Source organism: Myxine glutinosa, chromosome 10 (genome assembly GCF_964187855.1).
Source record: "Myxine glutinosa chromosome 10, kmMyxGlut1.1, whole genome shotgun sequence".
NCBI classification, from domain to species: Eukaryota; Metazoa; Chordata; class Myxini; order Myxiniformes; family Myxinidae; genus Myxine; species Myxine glutinosa.
Genome location: NC_136270.1, coordinates 55,895,496 through 55,913,995, shown reverse-complemented (window position 1 = coordinate 55,913,995; position 18,500 = coordinate 55,895,496). Strand labels below are relative to the sequence as shown.

The following is an 18,500-nucleotide window of genomic DNA, read 5'->3' as shown; positions in this document are numbered from 1 at the left end:
ATGGAAAATCCCCTGAAGCAATGTGTACCGTGTGAATGATGGAAAATCCCGTCAAGCAATGTTTACCGTGTGAATGATGGAAAATCCCGTGAAGCAATTATGGAAAATCCCGTTAAGCAATGTGTACCGTGTGAATGATGGAAAATCCCATGAAGCAATGATGGAAAATCCCGTGAAGCAATGTGTACCGTGTGAATGATGGAAAATCCCGTGAAGCAATGTGTACCGTGTGAATAATGGAAAATCCCGTGAAGCAATGTGTCCCGTGTGAATGATGGAAAATCCCGTTAAGCAATGTTTACCGTGTGAATGATGAAAAATCCCGTGAAGCAATGTGTACCATGTGAATGATGGAAAATCCCGTGAAGCAATGTGTACCGTGTGAATGATGGAAAATCCCGTTAACAATGTTTACCGTGTGAATGATGGAAAATCCCGTGAAGCAATGTGTACCGTGTGAATGATGGAAAATCCCGTGAAGCAATGTGTACCGTGTGAATGATGGAAAATCCTGTGAAGCAATGTGTACCGTGTGAATGATGGAAAATCCCGTGAAGCAATGTGTACCGTGTGAATGATGGAAAATCCCGTGAAGCAATGTGTACCGTGTGAATGATGGAAAATCCTGTGAAGCAATGTGTACCGTGTGAATGATGGAAAATCCCGTGAAGCAATGTGTACCGTGTCAATGATAGAAAATCCCTTGAAGCAATGATGGAAAATCCCGTGAAGCAATGTGTACCGTGTGAATGATGGGAAATCCCTTGAAGCAATGATGGAAAATCCCGTGAAGCAAAGATGGAAAATCCCGTGAAGCAATGTTCACCATGGGAATGATGGAAAATCCCTTGAAGCAATGATGGAAAATCCCATGAAGCAATGTGTACCGTGTGAATGATGGAAAATCCCGTGAAGCAATGATGGAAAATCCCGTGAAGCAATGTTTACCGTGTGAATGATGGAAAATCCCGTGAAGCAATGATGCAACATCCCGTTAAGCAATGTGTACCGCGTGAATGATGGAAAATCCCGTGAAGCAATGTGTACCGTGTGAATGATGGAAAATCCCGTGAAGCAATGTGTACCATGTGAATGATGGAAAATCCCGTGAAGCAATGATGGAAAATCCCGTTAAGCAATGTGTACCGTGTGAATGATGGAAAATCCCGTGAAGCAATGTGTACCGTGTGAATGATGGCAAATCCCCTGAAGCAATGTGTACCGTGTGAATGATGGAAAATCCCGTGAAGCAATGTTTACCGTGTGAATGATGGAAAATCCCGTGAAGCAATGTGTACCGTGTGAATGATGGAAAATCCCGTGAAGCAATGAGTACCGTGTGAATGATGGAAAATCCTGTGAAGCAATGTGTACCGTGTGAATGATGGAAAATCCCGTGAAGCAATGTGTACCATGTGAATGATGGAAAATCCCGTGAAGCAATGTGTACCGTGTATATGATGGAAAATCCCTTGAAGCAATGATGGAAAATCCCGTGAAGCAATGTGTAACGTGTGAATGATGGAAAATTCCTTGAAGCAATGATGGAAAATCCCTTGAAGCAATGATGGAAAATCCCGTGAAGCAATGTGTACCGTGTGAATGATAGAAAATCCCTTGAAGCAATGATGGAAAATCCCGTGAAGCAATGTGTACCTTGTGAATGATGGAAAATCCCGTGAAGCAATGTGTACCGTGTGAATGATAGAAAATCCCTTGAAGCAATGATGGAAAATCCCGTGAAGCAATGTTTACCGTGTGAATGATGGAAAATCCCGTTAAGCAATGATGGAAAATCCCGTGAAGCAATGTTTACCGTGTGAATGATGGAAAATCCCGTGAAGCAATGATGGAACATCCCGTTAAGCAATGTGTACCGCGTGAATGATGGAAAATCCCGTGAAGCAATGTGTACCGTGTGAATGATGGAAAATCCCGTGAAGCAATGATGGAAAATCCCGTTAAGCAATGTGTACCGTGTGAATGATGGAAAATCCCGTGAAGCAATGTGTACCGTGTGAATGACGGAAAATCCCGTGAAGCAATGATGGAAAATCCCGTCAAGCAATGTGTACCGTGTGAATGGTGGAAAATCCCGTGAAGCAATGTGTACCGTGTGAATGATGGAAAATCCCGTGAAGCAATGTGTACCGTGTGAATGGTGGAAAATCCTGTGAAGCAATGTGTACCGTGTGAATGATGGAAAATCCCATGAAGCAATGTGTACCGTGTGAATGATGGAAAATCATGTGAAGCAATGATGGAAAATCCCGTGAAGCAATGTTTACCGTGTGAATGATGGAAAATCCCGTGAAGCAATGATGGAAAATCCCGTGAAGCAATGTTTACCGTGTGAATGATGGAAAATCCTGTGAAGCAATGTGTACCATGTGAATGATGGAAAATCCCGTGAAGCAATGTTTACCGTGTGAATGGTGGAAAATCCCGTGAAGCAATGTGTACCGTGTGAATGGTGGAAAATCCCGTGAAACAATGTTTACCGTGTGAATGATGGAAAATCCCGTGAAGCAATGTGTACCATGTGAATGATGGAAAATCCCGTGAAGCAATGTGTACCATGTGAATGATGGAAAATCCCGTGAAGCAATGTTTACCGTGTGAATGATGGAAAATCCCGTGAAATAATGTGTACCGTGTGAATGGTGGAAAATCCCGTGAAACAATGTTTACCGTGTGAATGATGGAAAATCCCGTTAAGCAATGTGTACCATGTGAATGATGGAAAATCCCGTGAAGCAATGTGTACCATGTGAATGATGGAAAATCCCGTTAAGCAATGCGTACCATGTGAATGATGGAAAATTCCGTGAAGCAATGATGGAAAATCCCGTGAAGCAATGTGTACCGTGCGAATGATGGAAAATCCCTTTAAGCAATGATGGAAAATCCCGTGAAGCAATGTGTACCGTGCGAATGATGGAAAATCCCTTTAAGCAATGATGGAAAATCCTGTGAAGCAATGTGTACCGTGTGAATGATGGAAAATCCCTTTAAGCAATGATGGAAAATCCCGTGAAGCAATGTGTACCGTGTGAATGATGGAAAATCCCTTTAAGCAATGATGGAAAATCCCGTGAAGCAATGTGTACCATGTGAATGATGGAAAATCCCTTTAAGCAATGATGGAAAATCCCGTGAAGGAATGTGTACCGTGTGAATGATGGAAAATCAAGTGAAGCAATGTGTACCGTGCGAATGATGGAAAATCCCGCAAAGCAATGTTTACCGTGTGAGTGGTCGAATTCAGGAAGCGCAGTGATGACAATGGCAGCTGATGGGCATCGCCCAGGATTAGCCGGTGCAGCATCGTGTCTCGTAGTGAAAAGAGTCGTTACGTTTTTGGATTCAAAGTTTCCTTCCAGATGAGCTGCTTACCAAGGTGAATGAACCCCACCTGCTTAAAGCAGTACCTTAACTACTCACACCATGAAGAGTAAGACATGGAGAGAGGTCACAAGACTGAAAACCTGCTCCCCCCGAGATGATTGTGTTGGATGATAAAATTTTGCGTGGTAGTCTCAGCGAGAGAGAGAAAGAGAGTGAGACTGGTTGGCTGGCTAAGGTGCATGTGGCTTGGAACCAACACTTGGAACTACACAGGCTTCTCCGTGCCCATTGCTTGGAATGTAGTTTTCCAAAGTCTCCACCATTCTGTTCACGTCATGGCACCAGAACCGTACTCGTACTGTGGAGCTGGCAAACAGAACTATCTCATGCCGCTCTCAGCCTGACCCAACTCTCCACTGGCTCGCTCGTGGGTTGATGATTCAACCCTCTCAACTCTACTGTCTCGTTGGGCACAATTGTCAACTCTCTGTTTCTCTCAGCCCCCTCAGCCTTTGATAACCGTGACCTTGTGCCCCTACATGCCCATTGGCTCACTGCTCAGCTTCCAGTGATTCCAATGATTCCCGGCACTTCCAGTGATTGCCAAGGCTTTGAGTCCTTGAGACGGTCGTCTCAGTGTGGCTCCTATCTTATGTACAGTTTCAAGGTTTTCTTTGCGCCTTTCTCATGTGGGCGGGGGGTGTGAGATGGGGGGGGGGGGGGGGTGCGGTGGCTTGTGGAACTGGCAAAACCATTTGTCAAAGCAACACATAGACAGATTATGAAGGGAGATTGATTCGGGGGGCGGGGGGGCGCTGGCGACGGTAGGAGCCTTTTAGACATATTACGGAAGGGAGGGGTCACGTTTATCGGCTCCTGACCTCACGTATAACCTGTTATGTTACACATAAACCAGACACTTATGTTCAACGTTTATTCATGGCATAAATAGTCTGTTTTACACCTGTTATTCCCTATCACCATTCCCGTAAAGGTATTCAATATGTAGATGTATAAATAATGTGGGGGGTTTTTTCTCCCCATTTTCCCCAGGGCTCAGCAACGAGAGTTGGTCCATTGTTAAAACCATGGCGAGTGAGCTGGTCATTGTTCTGATTGGTTATTTCACCATGGTACCTGCTATCCAGGTAAACCCTAAACCTGCCTTCAAACATGTGGGATTGTCCAATTAGATGTCTAAGAAGGCAGCTATGGTTGTTATTTTGTTCAAAAGAAAATATAGCGCTGTCGCTGGTGATTTGTTTTATTTAATTACTAGCAGGGATACCCAGCGCTCGGTGATCTTTTCGGGATGTGTTGGACATTGCAAAGCTACGGAGTTATTGGCCTTGTGTCGGTTACTTTTTTACCTGTGGCCTGGCGGCGGCACTGCCTGACCCCACGTCCCAATATACACTCTATAGTGCGTTCGGCCTCAAAACGGTCAAGTAGGCCAATGTGTACGAGCCTAGATTCTGAAGTACCTACACCCAAACTCCTTGGGCCCACAGGTACTATGGTTCGTCTGTGAAAGAATAACATATAAACGTACAAACACACACAAATACAAACAAAACAAAACATATCATTTGTGTTCTCGACAAAACTTGTTAGTTTCCATGAAAACATAAAAACGAGGAGCATTGACAACGCTCTCGGACCGCGATGCTCCGGCGTCCAAGAAATGCAAATGTTTGTTTCAATTTGCAACAATATGATTGGATGATTCGTTGGAAAATGTAATATAATAATAATAATAATAATGACTTTTAACCCTCTCCTAGGAATTTTGCCTTTTTGCTGTGGTTGGCATTGTATCTGATTTCTTTCTGCAAATGTTCTTTTTCACAACTGTGCTCGCAGTAGACATCAGACGAATGGAGGTGAGCTTGTTTTTTATAACGAAAAGTTTTTCCTTCAATTACCTGACATCGTTAAGTTCAGGTGCTTTTGAAAGTGTCATTCTCTAGTTGTTACTATGGATAGACTTGCACTTTGTAAAATAGGTGAAAGGGGATTTGTTTAAAAAGAAAACTTGCCAATCTATCGGTAAACGTCTCCTGAACCTCAGGATAACACGATTGTCGGCCTGGAATTGTAAATCACAACGCAATGCAGGTGAGCAGGAAAGTCGGGACGATTGCAGAGTGGGAAGTACATGAACCAATAGCCGAGTGCTGCTTGGCCGTATGCGGTTTGATTTGTCAAGTTCAACTTGACGTGACTGAGTCGTTGAGAGCACTGATTGGCTCATCACGAGGACTCCAGTGTGTTCAGGCTGGGACATTTAAACGTCTCTTGATGTCATCTTGACGCAATGTCATGTGACATACTGTATTGCTGGACATTGAACTGGACATTGTGATGTCATGCATTGTCATGTCAATGTGACGTACTGTATTGCTGGACATTGAACTGGACATTGTGATGTCATGCATTGTCATGTCAATGTGACGTACTGTATTGCTGGAAATTGAACTGGACATTGTGATGTCATGCATTGTCATGTCAATGTGACTTACTGTGTTGCTGGACATTGAACTGGACATTGTGATGTCATGCATTGTCATGTCAATGTGATGTACTGTATTGCTGGACATTGAACTGGACATTGTGATGTCATGCATTGTCATGTCAATGTGACGTACTGTATTGCTGGACATTGAACTGGACATTGTGATGTCATGCATTGTCATGTCAATGTGACTTACTGTGTTGCTGGACATTGAACTGGACATTGTGATGTCATGCATTGTCATGTCAATGTGATGTACTGTATTGCTGGACATTGAACTAGACATTTTGATGTCATGCATTTTCATGTCAGTGAAGTGTTTCTATTTGTCTCATAAACAGGCGAAAGACATTGAAAGACATTTGATCAACGAACATTAAAACCTCATGTATGGAAAATTCATCGTTACTTAGGAAAGCAGTAAATTTCGAACTCGATAAGATTCAAAAGCGCAGCTTCATTGGTGTTACACTGACCCATGTTTTTGGAGTTATTGTTTATTGTAAAAAGTAAAAATGCCCAATTTTACCTGAGGGTGTGCCTGCGATCACTCACCTGGGATTTATAAGGCCTCGGTCACACTGGATCGTACGATTTCTGGATCGTGCGATTGATGGCAATCTGGCCGAGGTATGACCAATCGTCAATGTTTGCTGCGCTCTCCATTTGCGATCGCAAACAGCGATTGGTCTTAGGGGTCATCGTACGATTGGTGGTACGCGTGGTTGTGCGATCAGCAACAATTGGAGAAGATCGATCGCAAGATCAATCGTACGGTCAATCGTGGCGACTTGCGACCGCTTGGACAATCAATCGTGGCGACCTGCGAACGCTCGCACTACCGATCGTGAGGTTGAACGGCAGGTGGCACCACCAATCGTCAAGTGGCAGGACCAGTAGCACGACCAATCGTGTGACTACTTGACCCGCGATCATGCATGACTGGTGGTGCGTCCATGCGCGACTGGTGGTACGACCATGTAAGACCTGTCTGCAACCTCTTACGATTTGGAATCGCAGGTCAGAAGTTTTGAACATGACCATCGACCTTGCTGCAACTGATTTTGCTTTGGCGATCACCCACGACCTCTGCGACCAGTCGCGCGCTCTTTCTACGATTTGCCCGCGATTCACAAAATTTTTGGTCGCAGCTGGGTCGTAACCTGGTCGCAGACCCGGTGTGACTGGGGCTTAATCTTCACCAACTAATGCCAGCAGACAGGACGACGCCCAGTTTATCATCGATGTGAAGGACGACACACACATTGATGCCTCGCCCTACCTGTGAAACACCAGGTTGACGTGTCATACCTGGCCGAGATTCAAACTCAGGCTAGGCAGCCCTGCTCAATTCCATGACAAGTTTTTCCAGATAATCTGCCTAATTTTTCTTTGGTTCATATTTTTACTTTGTATAGATACTTTTGTCTGACATGTACTTTTGATTCAATTTCTCCCCTATGGCATGGAAGGGGTTAAACCTCTAATTTATCCTTAATTTCGCAATTCCATATTTAGTAGTGGTGCTTTTGAGCTGTACAGGTTGTTACGGTGCTTTTGAGCTGTACTGGTTGTTACGGTGCTTTTGAGCTGTACTGGTTGTTACGTATATCTTGCTTTTCCATTATCCTTGCTGGTGTAAAAATTTGGGAATTTTTTTTCTTCGACTTTTAGTAAGGGAACCCATTGATTTTTGGTTTGCCGTTGACAGTTGTCTGATCTTGCTCGCCGCCCTTTAAGAGAAACGTCGGAAAACCTTTACGGATTGAGGACACGTACACGAAGCAAGTCCGTTTGGAACCGTGATGGATTCATGACCTTCCCTTGCAACATCCCACTGGCCTCTTCCTCTCTCCGTACCCTCCGCCTTCCTCGCCGTCTCCGTGTCGTCTATTTCCTCGCACGTACGCGTTTGGCGCAAAGGATCATAATGGTAAGACTTTCTTCAAGCTGCTAGGTTTTTGCTCATTAGTCCCCTACCGGTTTCACTGGAGGGAACTACAGGTTTGTTCTCCACCTGTCTGTCTGTTTGTCCATCTGTCCGTCCGTACCACCTGTCGTTTTTCACTTTTTTCCCATACCCTCTAACATATTAAACTGAAACTCGGTACATCACTTTATTATGATAAGTTACAGAACAAGTTCGAGTTCCAGGGCGTTTAGTCATTTTTTCAAAATGCCGTGCTCTTTTTTGGAAATATCACATTGGTAGGGGGACAGGTATTGCAGAGCAATTCTCGTTCTTGTTTATGCTTGTCCTGTTTTGTTCAAAATTGTTGAAATTTTTTTTTTCTTATCTAGCAAGTATTTCTGTCCTGTGTACACTGGGTTAATTTTACTCTTTATAATAATAATACTACTTCGGTGCATTATTAAAACACCAAACAAGGCAGTCGGAAGACTGAAATTTCTGTGGTTTACTTTGTAAAATAAAAAATAACAGTGTTCAATAAAATAACCGTAAAATAACAATAGAATAACAATAATTACATCTGCATTGTATCAAGATAAAAACAAAAACAATAATAATAAAAAAAGATTGTACTAAGTCAATAATAACATAACCATTTCAGATTTAAAAAACCAGGATATAAAAAAGCAGCAAATGTGCGCTGGGAAAATAGTGACGAAACACGCAGGATGAACAAAAATTCATGTACTGATGATAAATGAGTTCAACAAAGCTGTGAGGGGGAATGGTAGAGTTATTATACCGTTGTGTTCTACAGCAGGGAAGGTCCAGTTGTGAGGAGTTTCTTAGTTTGGGGAATGGTAGAGTTATTATACCGTTGTGTTCTACAGCAGGGAAGGTCCAGTTGTGAGGAGTTTCTTAGTTTGGGGAATGGTAGAGTTTTTATACCGTTGTGTTCTACAGCAGGGAAGGTCCAGTTGTGAGGAGTTCTTTAGTTTGGGGAATGGTAGAGTTTTTATACCGTTGTGTTCTACAGCAGGGAAGGTCCAGTTGTGAGGAGTTCTTTAGTTTGGGGAATGGTAGAGTTTTTATACCTTTGTGTTCTACAGCAGGGAAGGTCCAGTTGTGAGGAGTTTCTTAGTTTGGGGAATGGTAGAGTTTTTATACCATTTGGTTCTTCAATGGGGAGGGTCCAGGTTTAAGGAGTTTCTTAGTTGTAGGCAGGAATGAGAATTAGATCGACGGAACCGGAGGCTCTCTTTGTGTGATTTGTTTGTTAAGTTTGGTTTAAAGTCACTGGTTTTCAGATGAATGGACATATTTCAATAATAACTTGTATATTATTAATATGCCAGTGAATGTTTATGCATAAAGCTGCTGTTTAGTTTTAATTATCAAACCTGCTCTGCTTTGTTAATGCTTCCCCAAACCTTTATTTCTTTAAGAAAAAAAAAATTAATAATAATATTATTTCATTGAAAACCCCAAAAACCGTTTTCATAATGAAAATTTGTTTTCATTAATAAAATTCGTAAAATTTCATTAAAAAGTCCTGGAAATGTATTTCTTGCAAATTTGTTGTCATTGCGTTTCTTGTTGTTGTGTAGATTGGAACAGTCATTTGGATCGGCCTGCTGGTGTACACGGACCCAACAGGGTTGAGAGCGTACATAGCGGAGCGTGTCTCTCAGCGAGGTCACATCGAGGATGGTGACTTCTCCAACATGGCTCTGGCGGGTTTCTATGCTGAACAGACTGATGTCGCAGGTGTAAAGCAAGAGACTGCATTCCCAACCACCAATAATATCTTCCAACTGGATACTGATATTAACCCTCAAGAAATAGTTAGATCAAACGATGCTCATAATTTTACTCCTCCACTTCCAGATGTGGTTGAAACTCGGGATCGTTGGGAAGGGTTTGGCAGGGACGCCGCGGGCAGCAGTAGGCCCGATTCTCCGTACATGCGAGGTCCAGATAGACGAGCGGAGATAACCGCCGCATCCGGTGCCAAGCGCTCTCGGGGGAGTCTGAAAGTGCACGCCGAGCGTGATCTTCCCAAGGAAATCTTGTGGGATAAAAATGATGATGCAATTTGGAGACGCCTCTCTTTCCGCCATTGGCCAACTTTATTCAGTTATTACAACGTCAGCTTGGCAAGCAAGTAAGCACAGACGCACCTTCCAATGACACCCACCCAGGGCTTACAAGGTGAAATGATTTGTTACAAATTGTGATGAACCTCCTTGTTTTTGTTTCCAGGTACATTAGCATTCTTCCATCGATTCCCTTGTTAGTGACGCTCTCTGCAGACTTTGCACGCTCTCTGCAACATCCGAACGAAGTTGAGCAGCACAAGATGAGCATTTTGCATGAGCAGAGCAACATCACTGAGGCAGAGCCGGCTTGTGGGAAAACACAGCACCCGCCAACCCATGGCCATTACAGGTGCAGTGCCGGCGTGTATCAAGGAACAATCTTAACAAACCGAATTATAATGGTATTGTCAAAATTATACCTGCAAACACACTGAACATTGTTCATCACGAACATCCTCGCAGAATGCTCCACATCAAATAAGCAATAGGGGGGTTAATCGTGAGTTAACCCAAATTAGTTAATTGGTAAGGTGATGTTAACCCGGGTGCTAACACTCTCTCAACGTTGTTTATAAATAGCATCTGCATGTGTTTTTTTATCCAGACTCCGATGATGGTCTCCAGTGAAAGCTTGAAATGTTCGACTTTAAAAACTTTCGTCCCAGTGATCGATTTTATTCTATCCTGAAATATATTTATGTATATGTACATATATAATTTAAAGTTGGACCTCGACATTCATGGTTCATAACACGTCACCTGCTTCAATATTCACGCCATGCGTATTCACGGTTTAATTATATACACAGTGCATTCAGAAAGTATTCAGACCCCTTCACTTTTTTCACATTTTGTTATGTTGCAGCCTTATGCTGAAATCGTTTAAATTCATTTTTTCCCTCCTCAATCCACACTCAATACCCCATAATGACAAAGAGAAAACAGGATTTTAGAAAGTTTTGCAAATTTATTAAAAAGAAAAAACTGAAATATCGCATTGACATAAGTATTCAGACCCTTTGCTATGACACTTGAAATTTAGCTCAGGTGCCTCCCATTTCTCTTGATCATTTTCAACATGAAACACACATGAAAGCCCACAGAATCTTGTTTCTCACAGTCTGAGAGTCCATTATGTGCTTTTTTGCAAACTCCAAGCGGGCTTTCATGTGTCTTTCACTGAGGAGAGGCTTCCGTCTGGCCACTCTGCCATAAAGCCCAGATCGGTGGAGTTTTGCAGTGATGGTTGTCCTTCTGGAAGTTTCTCCCATCTCCACACAGGATCTCTGGAGCTCAGCCAGAGTGACCATCGGGTTCTTGGTCACCTCTCTTACCAAGGCCCTTCTCCCCCGATTGCTCAGTTTGGCCGGGCGGCCAGCTGGAGGAAGAGTCCTGGTTGTTCCAAACTTCTTCCATTTAAGAATTATGGAGGCCACTGTGCTCTTGGGAACCTTCAATGCAGCAGAATTTTTTTTGTGGACTTCCCCAGATCTGTGCCTCAACACAATCCTGTCTCTGAGCTCTGCAGGCAATTCCTTCAACCTCATGGCTTGGTTTTTGCTCTGATATGCATTGTCAGCTGTGAGACCTTATATAGACAGGTGTATGCCTTTCCAAATCATGTCCAATCAATTGAATTTACCACAGGTGGACTCCAATCAAGGTGTAGAAACATCTCAAAGATGATCAAGAAAAATGGGATTTCAAGTGTCATAGCAAAGGGTCTGAATAGTTATGTAAATGTGATATTTCAGTTTTTTCTTTTTAATAAATTTGCAAAACTTTCTAAAATCCAGTTTTCTCTTTGTCATTATGGGGTATTGAGTGTGGATTGATGAGGGAAAAATGAATTTAAACGATTTCAGCATAAGGCTGCAACATAACAAAATGTAAAAAAAGTGAAGGGGTCTGAATACTTTCTGAATGCACTGTACGTATATATATATTATATATACACACACCGTGGGACCCCGCTATTCACGGGGGATACGTTCCTGGAAAACACCACGAATTGCGAAACTGCGAATAGCGGGGCATTGTTTCAATGGAAAAAGGGGGCATAGGTTCCCGAATCGCGAAAATCCACGAATGGTGAGGCAAATCCCGAGAATGTCGACGGTAATCCGCGAATGTCGGCGACAATCCTGGAAATGGCGAGGCAAATCCCATGAATGTCGGCGATAATCCCGGAAATGGTGAGGTAAATCCCACGAATGTTGGCGATAATCCCGGAAATGGCTACGCAAGTCCCGCAAATGTTGGCGATAATCCCAGAAATGGCGAGGCAAATCCCGCGAATGTCGGTGATAATCCCAGAAATAGTGAGGTAAATCCCACGAATGTCGGCGATAATCCCGGACATGGCGAGACAAATCCCGCGAATGTCGGCGATAATCCCGGAAATGGCGAGGCAAATCCCATCAATGTCGATGATAATCCCGGAAATGGCGAGGCAAATCCCGCAAATGTTGGCGATAATCCCAGAAATGGCGACGTAAATCCCGCGAATGTCGGTGATAATCCCGGAAATGGCGAGGCAAATCCCACAAATGTCGGCGATAATCCCAGAAATGGTGAGGCAAATCTCGCGAATGTCGGCGATAATCCCGGAAATGGCGAGACAAATCCCGCAAATGTTGGCGATAATCCCAGATATGGCGAGGTAAATCCCACGAATGTCGTCGATAATCCCAGAAATGGCGAGGCAAATCCCACGAATGTCGGCGATAATCCCGGAAATGGCGAGGCAAATCCCGCGAATGTCGGCGATAATCCCGGAAATGGCGAGGCAAATCCCGTGAATGTCGATGAATATCGGTGAATGCATGCCATGCCAGTTTCAATGGGGAAATGGGAGACAGCCAATTGCACTAAGAGATAACGTGGAGTGTTTTTATTCTGTGCAGTAACTCGCGGGAATGACGTGTTATGCAGCTGCTGGAACATCCAAACGAAGCTCGATTATAGTGTGGCTAAAATTCGCTGCCGCAAAAGCCATGAAAATGCAAAGCACACAGCAGTGAATGTAGAAGAAGCAGGTCATGCTCGCGGCTCGTAGAAGATGTTTTTTTTTGTGTATGCCCACTTGTTTTATGCATGGCTGGTGAAAGATGGGTTTTATAAATGTGTCAAGCTTGCAGGTCGTGAATTTTCTTTTGCGCACCTGAAAAACCGCAAATTCATTGAACACGGAATTGAATTCATTGAACACGGCTGTGAATAGGGGGAAAAAAAACCCGTGATTTCGCGGAACACAGCCATGAATATTAAAAAACGGTCAGGTCAGCTGAACGGTCGCGAATTGCTTGACGATATGGTCAGCTAAGGTGGGCCAGCAGGGGCACATACGCCTCCACATGCAGCAGCTACACCTGGATGCGTACATACCCCCACCTCAGCCAGTGAGAACACAGATTACAACAACAAAACCACCTCCACTCACAGAATCCACAGCCCCTCACCCACTCACTCACACATCAAAAAAACCACTTAACCAACCGACCACCTACCCTTACAACATGCACCACTCAAACAAAACACATTCATACAACACACCCACCCACTCCTGCAACACACACGTGTGCACACACACACACACACACACACACACACACACACACACACACACACACACACACACACACAAACACACACACACACACACACACACACACACACCATTCACACACACCATTCACACATCTCCATTTCTATTCCACGCTCAGTCACTACCCCTTTCGGCTGAAATGAACCACCACCCACAACCTCAACCTACACCGTTCGACGTGCCTCCATAAACTTCCTCCATATCCAAAGTGAGCCTTTCAAGGCAACCTGGGCCACTTTGTCACACATACTCCTTTTTTCTGTACCACACACTCCAAGCCGAGCAAGAAATGCAGAAAAGGAATTGCCAATATACCCTCTACATCCCACCTCAAATGGCTGATAAACTCGCCAACCCTTCTCCCGACACTCTGCCTCCAGCTCACTGTGCTTTCCTCTCGTGCCTCCTCCATGTTCTCTTCCCAAGTTACAGACAATTCCCCTAAGATGACCTGTCTTGATGCACCTGACCAGATGACAATGTCAGGCCACAACCTTGTCACACAGATCTCCTCTGGGAATACCAATTGTGGCTTTAGGTCTGCCACCACCTGCCAATCACAACCATCTGACTGTCCTCTTGCTTTTCACCTCCTCCTCTTTCCACCTCTTTTCTTTCCACTTGGCCCTCTTTGACAAACAACACCTCTCCCCCATCAGTCTCCTTCTCCACTCTTCTCTCTCTCGATCTCAGCGCCTCTTGTTGCACCATCTGCACTACCACCGCCAGCACCTGATCATGCCGCCACTTGTATCTTCCTGCTGCCAATGCTACTGAGCATGCACTCGGTACGTGCTGCAACGTAACCCCCTTCTCAGTGCGCATATTACATACGACTTACCTCTGAAAATTTCAGGCATAAATCGGTTCCAGGCATAAATCCAAGCTACTTGAACTCATGGTCCATACAATTGTTAACACAATCTAGCTATGGTTCCTCCCCAAAGCCCTTCCACATCACAATACCTTTGTGAACAAGCATTTTGGGTTTGATTTGGGTGTTCCGTGTGTTGTGGCACATGAAACTCTCTGATATCGTGTGTATTTCTAACAGGGCTGCAGGCCTTGGCTTTATCCTCGGAGCGGTACTCGTTGGCCTCACTTGTGCTTTGTACAAGCTGCTTTGTCCTAAGGATTACGGGCAGGCAGGTCATTTGCACCGTTTCCGACCAGAGCTGCCATGCGATGATTATGGCTTTGCTCCAGCCATCAGTGAAACCCTACCCATCGTACTTATGTCCGGACATCCTCTGGTTAGTGAAAAATATCCTACGAATGACATCATCATTTGTGCATATTGCATATTCCAAAGAGAAGGTGTATGAGTATGCATTGTTTATTTGCATTATGTATTGTTATTATAATGAATTCTCTGTGTTGATGGACCACCTTTCCTGAAGGACATTGAATGTGTTGCTGCCAATGGTTCGATGTTGGTGACCTGCTGCTTGTCGGGGAGTGTAATGCTCTGGGATGCCCTTACAGGAGAGCTCCTCTCGGTTTTTCCTCGCCAGACGTGAGTGAACGCCATTTGTACATTGCTGTACTGTAATGGAGAAAGAGATTGTTGAGGGCTAAGACACAGCTCGCATCCTCCAGTGCATTTTTCTGAGACCATCATATGTGAATGCAAGTCATCTTCATTGGTCCAACCCAAAAGCCATGTGACTGACGGGACCCAAAAGTTGCTTAATTTATGCTTTTTAGTTGTGATAGTCGTAGTAGGTGTAATATTAGTCGTAGTTATATTAGTAGTACATGTAATAGTAGTTATGGTAGTAGTACATGCAGTAGTAGTAGTTATAGTCGTAATACATGTAGTAGTAGTAGTAGTGGTAGTAGTAGTAGGTGTATTACTAGTAGTCGTAGTAGTAGTAGTAGGTGTATTACTAGTAGTAGTAGTAGTAGTGCGATCGCCGGAATTGAAAAGTCTCGTATTTTGAGGACAGAGCTCGCTACACTGGGGTCCTATCTTCAAATCCTCGATATACTGTTTTATCTATTGTCCTCTCATGTCTTTGTCATGTGTGATGTGTACAAGGTCATTTGTCTATGAGCCTTACTTCACTTCAACAGTAAAACCAATATCATGACAAAAGGCACAAAAGCTAAGAAACGGGTACAATGTCTTCGTTCTGAGATTGACAGGTCTGGACTTCCGGGTGATGTGTTTTTGTTTTATAGTTGTCGGGCAGGAGAATCGACATGGCTGTCGGAGAGCGACACAACGGAGAGAGGTCAAAGGGAGTCCGTGGAATCGGAGTCTGTGCAAGAATTTTGCCACGGAGAGACCGAGATACTCACGGATTTTGATTTTGCGGAATCTCCTTTGAACGTCGATTCACCACATGTTTCTCCACACTTACCATTTAATTTCACGTTCAGCGTTGGCACGACCGTGGGTGACCTTCGGCATCAGAACTTTGCTTCTGCCGCCGCAAATAATTTGAGTGATGCCAGCTTTTCCTCGCAAAGGACGTCTCTCACGCATCGGAGGCGGTGCAGATCCCCGTCTGGTGACTCGCTGAATTTCCTCGGGACGAGGGCCGTTCCAGGCTCACCTAGCCCCTCGGGAACGGAAGCATTTGAAGCCGGAGTGGCATGGTGCTTAGCCATGAAGGAAAACATAATCGCACTCGGCTGTGGAAATGGACAGTTGGAGGTATCTCGCATGAACACCAAAAGCAAAATATTTTTTTCTCGTTTTCAACATTTCGTCAATTCACCTGCATCGTGTTGCTGCCTTATCAGCGATCGAAAGGTATCCGATGAGGTAAATGTTCTCGTTACATACCTTCGTTCCATTTTATGTAGGTTTGGGACGCTGCAGTCGATGGTTTGCATTGCAAACATCAGGAATCGTCTGCGGGAATAATCCACCTGGTGTGCCATCAGAAAAGGTACTTCCTTCGAGTCTTGGGCCTATAAATACTCATTGTGATATCATTTGATTTCTCTCAAACAACTCTTCATGAGGTTGAAAATTTTGAATCGTTTTCTCGTGAAGTTCCTGCACTTTCTATTTGCATGTTTTAATTGCAGCTTTTGAAAGGCTGCGGCCTTGTAATACCCAGGGGTTTTCGAAAGGAAAGTTGTGTGCCAGCTAATTATTTGTTTGTTTTTTAACACATATTCGGTGGTTGTTTGTGCTAATGTTCTGCAGAGTTGGGTACAATAATAATCGGACCCTGCTTTATGTGCCCCCCTGCTTGACGCGCCGCCCTGCTTTATGCGCCCCCCTGCTTGACGCGCCGCCCTGCTTGACGCGCCGCCCTGCTTTATGCGCCCCCCTGCTTGACGCACCGCCCTTCTTGACGCATCACCCTGCTTGATGCGCCGCCCTGCTTGACGCACCGCCCTGCTTGACGCATCACCCTGCTTGATGCGCCGCCCTGCTTGATGCGCCGCCCTGCTTGATGCGCCCCCCTACTTGACGCGCCGCCCTGCTTGATGCGCCGCCCTGCTTGACGCACCGCCCTGCTTGACGCATCACCCTGCTTGATGCGCCGCCCTGCTTGACGCGCCGCCCTGCTTGACACGCCATGCTGATTGACGCGCCACCCTGCTTGACGTGCCACCCTGCCTGACGCGTCACCCTGCTTGACACGCCGTGCTGATTGACGCACTGCCCTGCTTGACACGCCGTGCTGATTGACGCACCGCCCTGCTTGACGCATCACCCTGCTTGATGCGCCGCCCTGCTTGACGCATCACCCTGCTTGATGCGCCGCCCTGCTTGACGCATCACCCTGCTTGATGCGCTGCACTGCTTGACGTGCCACCCTGCCTGACGCGTCACCCTGCTTGACACGCCGTGCTGATTGACGCACCGCCCTGCTTGACGCGCCACCCTGCTTGACGCGCCGCCCTGCTTGACGCGCCGCCCTGCTTGACGCGCCGCCCTGCTTGACGCGCCGTGCTGATTGACGCACCGCCCTGCTTGACGCATCACCCTGCTTGATGCGCCGCCCTGCTTGACACACCACCCTGCTTGACGCGCCGCCCTGCTTGACACGCCGTGCTGATTGACGCGTCACCCTGCTTGACGGGTCACCCTACTTGACGCGTCATGCTGCTTGACGCGTCACGTAGCTTTACGCGTCACCCTGCTTGACGCGTCACCCTGCTTGACGCGTCACCCTACTTGACGCGTCACCCTGCTTGACGCGTCACCCTGCTTGACGCGTCACCCTGCTTGACGCGTCACCCTGCTTGACGCGTCACCCTGCTTGACGCGTCACCCTGCTTGACGCGTCACCCTGCTTGACGCGTCACCCTGCTTGACGCGTCACGAAGATTGATGCGTCACCCTGCTTGATGCGTCACCCTGCTTTACGTGTTATCATGTACATCTCGGAACGCTTACCACGTGTATGACGCCCCTTGTGAACTTGAATGCACAACAGGCATTTTGCTCCTTTTTAAAACTTAAAAACAATTGTGTTGGAGCAGGAATGTGATTTTGGCCCCCATCTCTCACTCCCACCTCTGCCTTCCCATTATTCCAACCCAAATAATTGCATGGGGGCTATGAGAGGGGGCACGCGGTTGAGTAAAATAACATGTTCACTCCAATATCACATGTACAACACAAATGTGACTCGAATGGTGTCAATATGATTTCTGATGACACTGTGGTTTATTTGAGAGCTTGAGTAAATATTTTTTATTGCTATTCCAGCATCGTGGCTGCTCGGATAGATGGGATGGTGGACTTCTTCCTCCTAGAAAATAGCAACCTGCAGAACCAAACTTGGAGAGGAGGTATGCTTTCTTCGGATTTTCTTTTTGTTATTTTTGGTTACCTTTATTTATTTATTTGCCTTCTCTGCTATGACTTATTCAAGAATAACAATGAACGACAATATGGTTCATTATGTGGTACAGAACCAAAGCAGCGTGCCACGTCAATCAGCGTGACGTGTCAAGCAGGGTGGCGCGTCAATCAGCGTGACGTGTCAAGCAGGGTGACGCGTCAAGGGAGCAGAGGCACATATGCCTCCTCATGCAGCAACTACA

The 18,500-nt window shown here is 45.3% G+C and overlaps 1 protein-coding gene across 17 annotated transcripts in view; it reads left to right on the top strand.

The window, feature by feature from the left end:
- Positions 1 to 18,500, top strand: part of SCAP (SREBF chaperone) — a 122,970-nt gene that overhangs the window by 64,311 nt on the left and 40,159 nt on the right. For 11 of the 17 annotated variants that reach the window (XM_068127756.2, XM_078785685.1, XM_068127755.2 and 8 more), the window contains 10 exons: positions 4,402 to 4,496; positions 5,133 to 5,231; positions 7,575 to 7,796; positions 9,383 to 9,939; positions 10,038 to 10,223; positions 14,536 to 14,734; positions 14,882 to 14,997; positions 15,666 to 16,143; positions 16,296 to 16,381; positions 18,163 to 18,245. In XM_068127756.2, coding sequence (XP_067983857.2) covers positions 4,402 to 4,496; positions 5,133 to 5,231; positions 7,575 to 7,796; positions 9,383 to 9,939; positions 10,038 to 10,223; positions 14,536 to 14,734; positions 14,882 to 14,997; positions 15,666 to 16,143; positions 16,296 to 16,381; positions 18,163 to 18,245 — 2,121 coding nt within the window. The remainder of the gene's footprint in view (positions 1 to 4,401; positions 4,497 to 5,132; positions 5,232 to 7,574; positions 7,797 to 9,382; positions 9,940 to 10,037; positions 10,224 to 14,535; positions 14,735 to 14,881; positions 14,998 to 15,665; positions 16,144 to 16,295; positions 16,382 to 18,162; positions 18,246 to 18,500) is intronic. The other 6 variants (XM_078785691.1, XM_078785688.1, XM_078785687.1 and 3 more) reach the window with 1 other exon arrangement.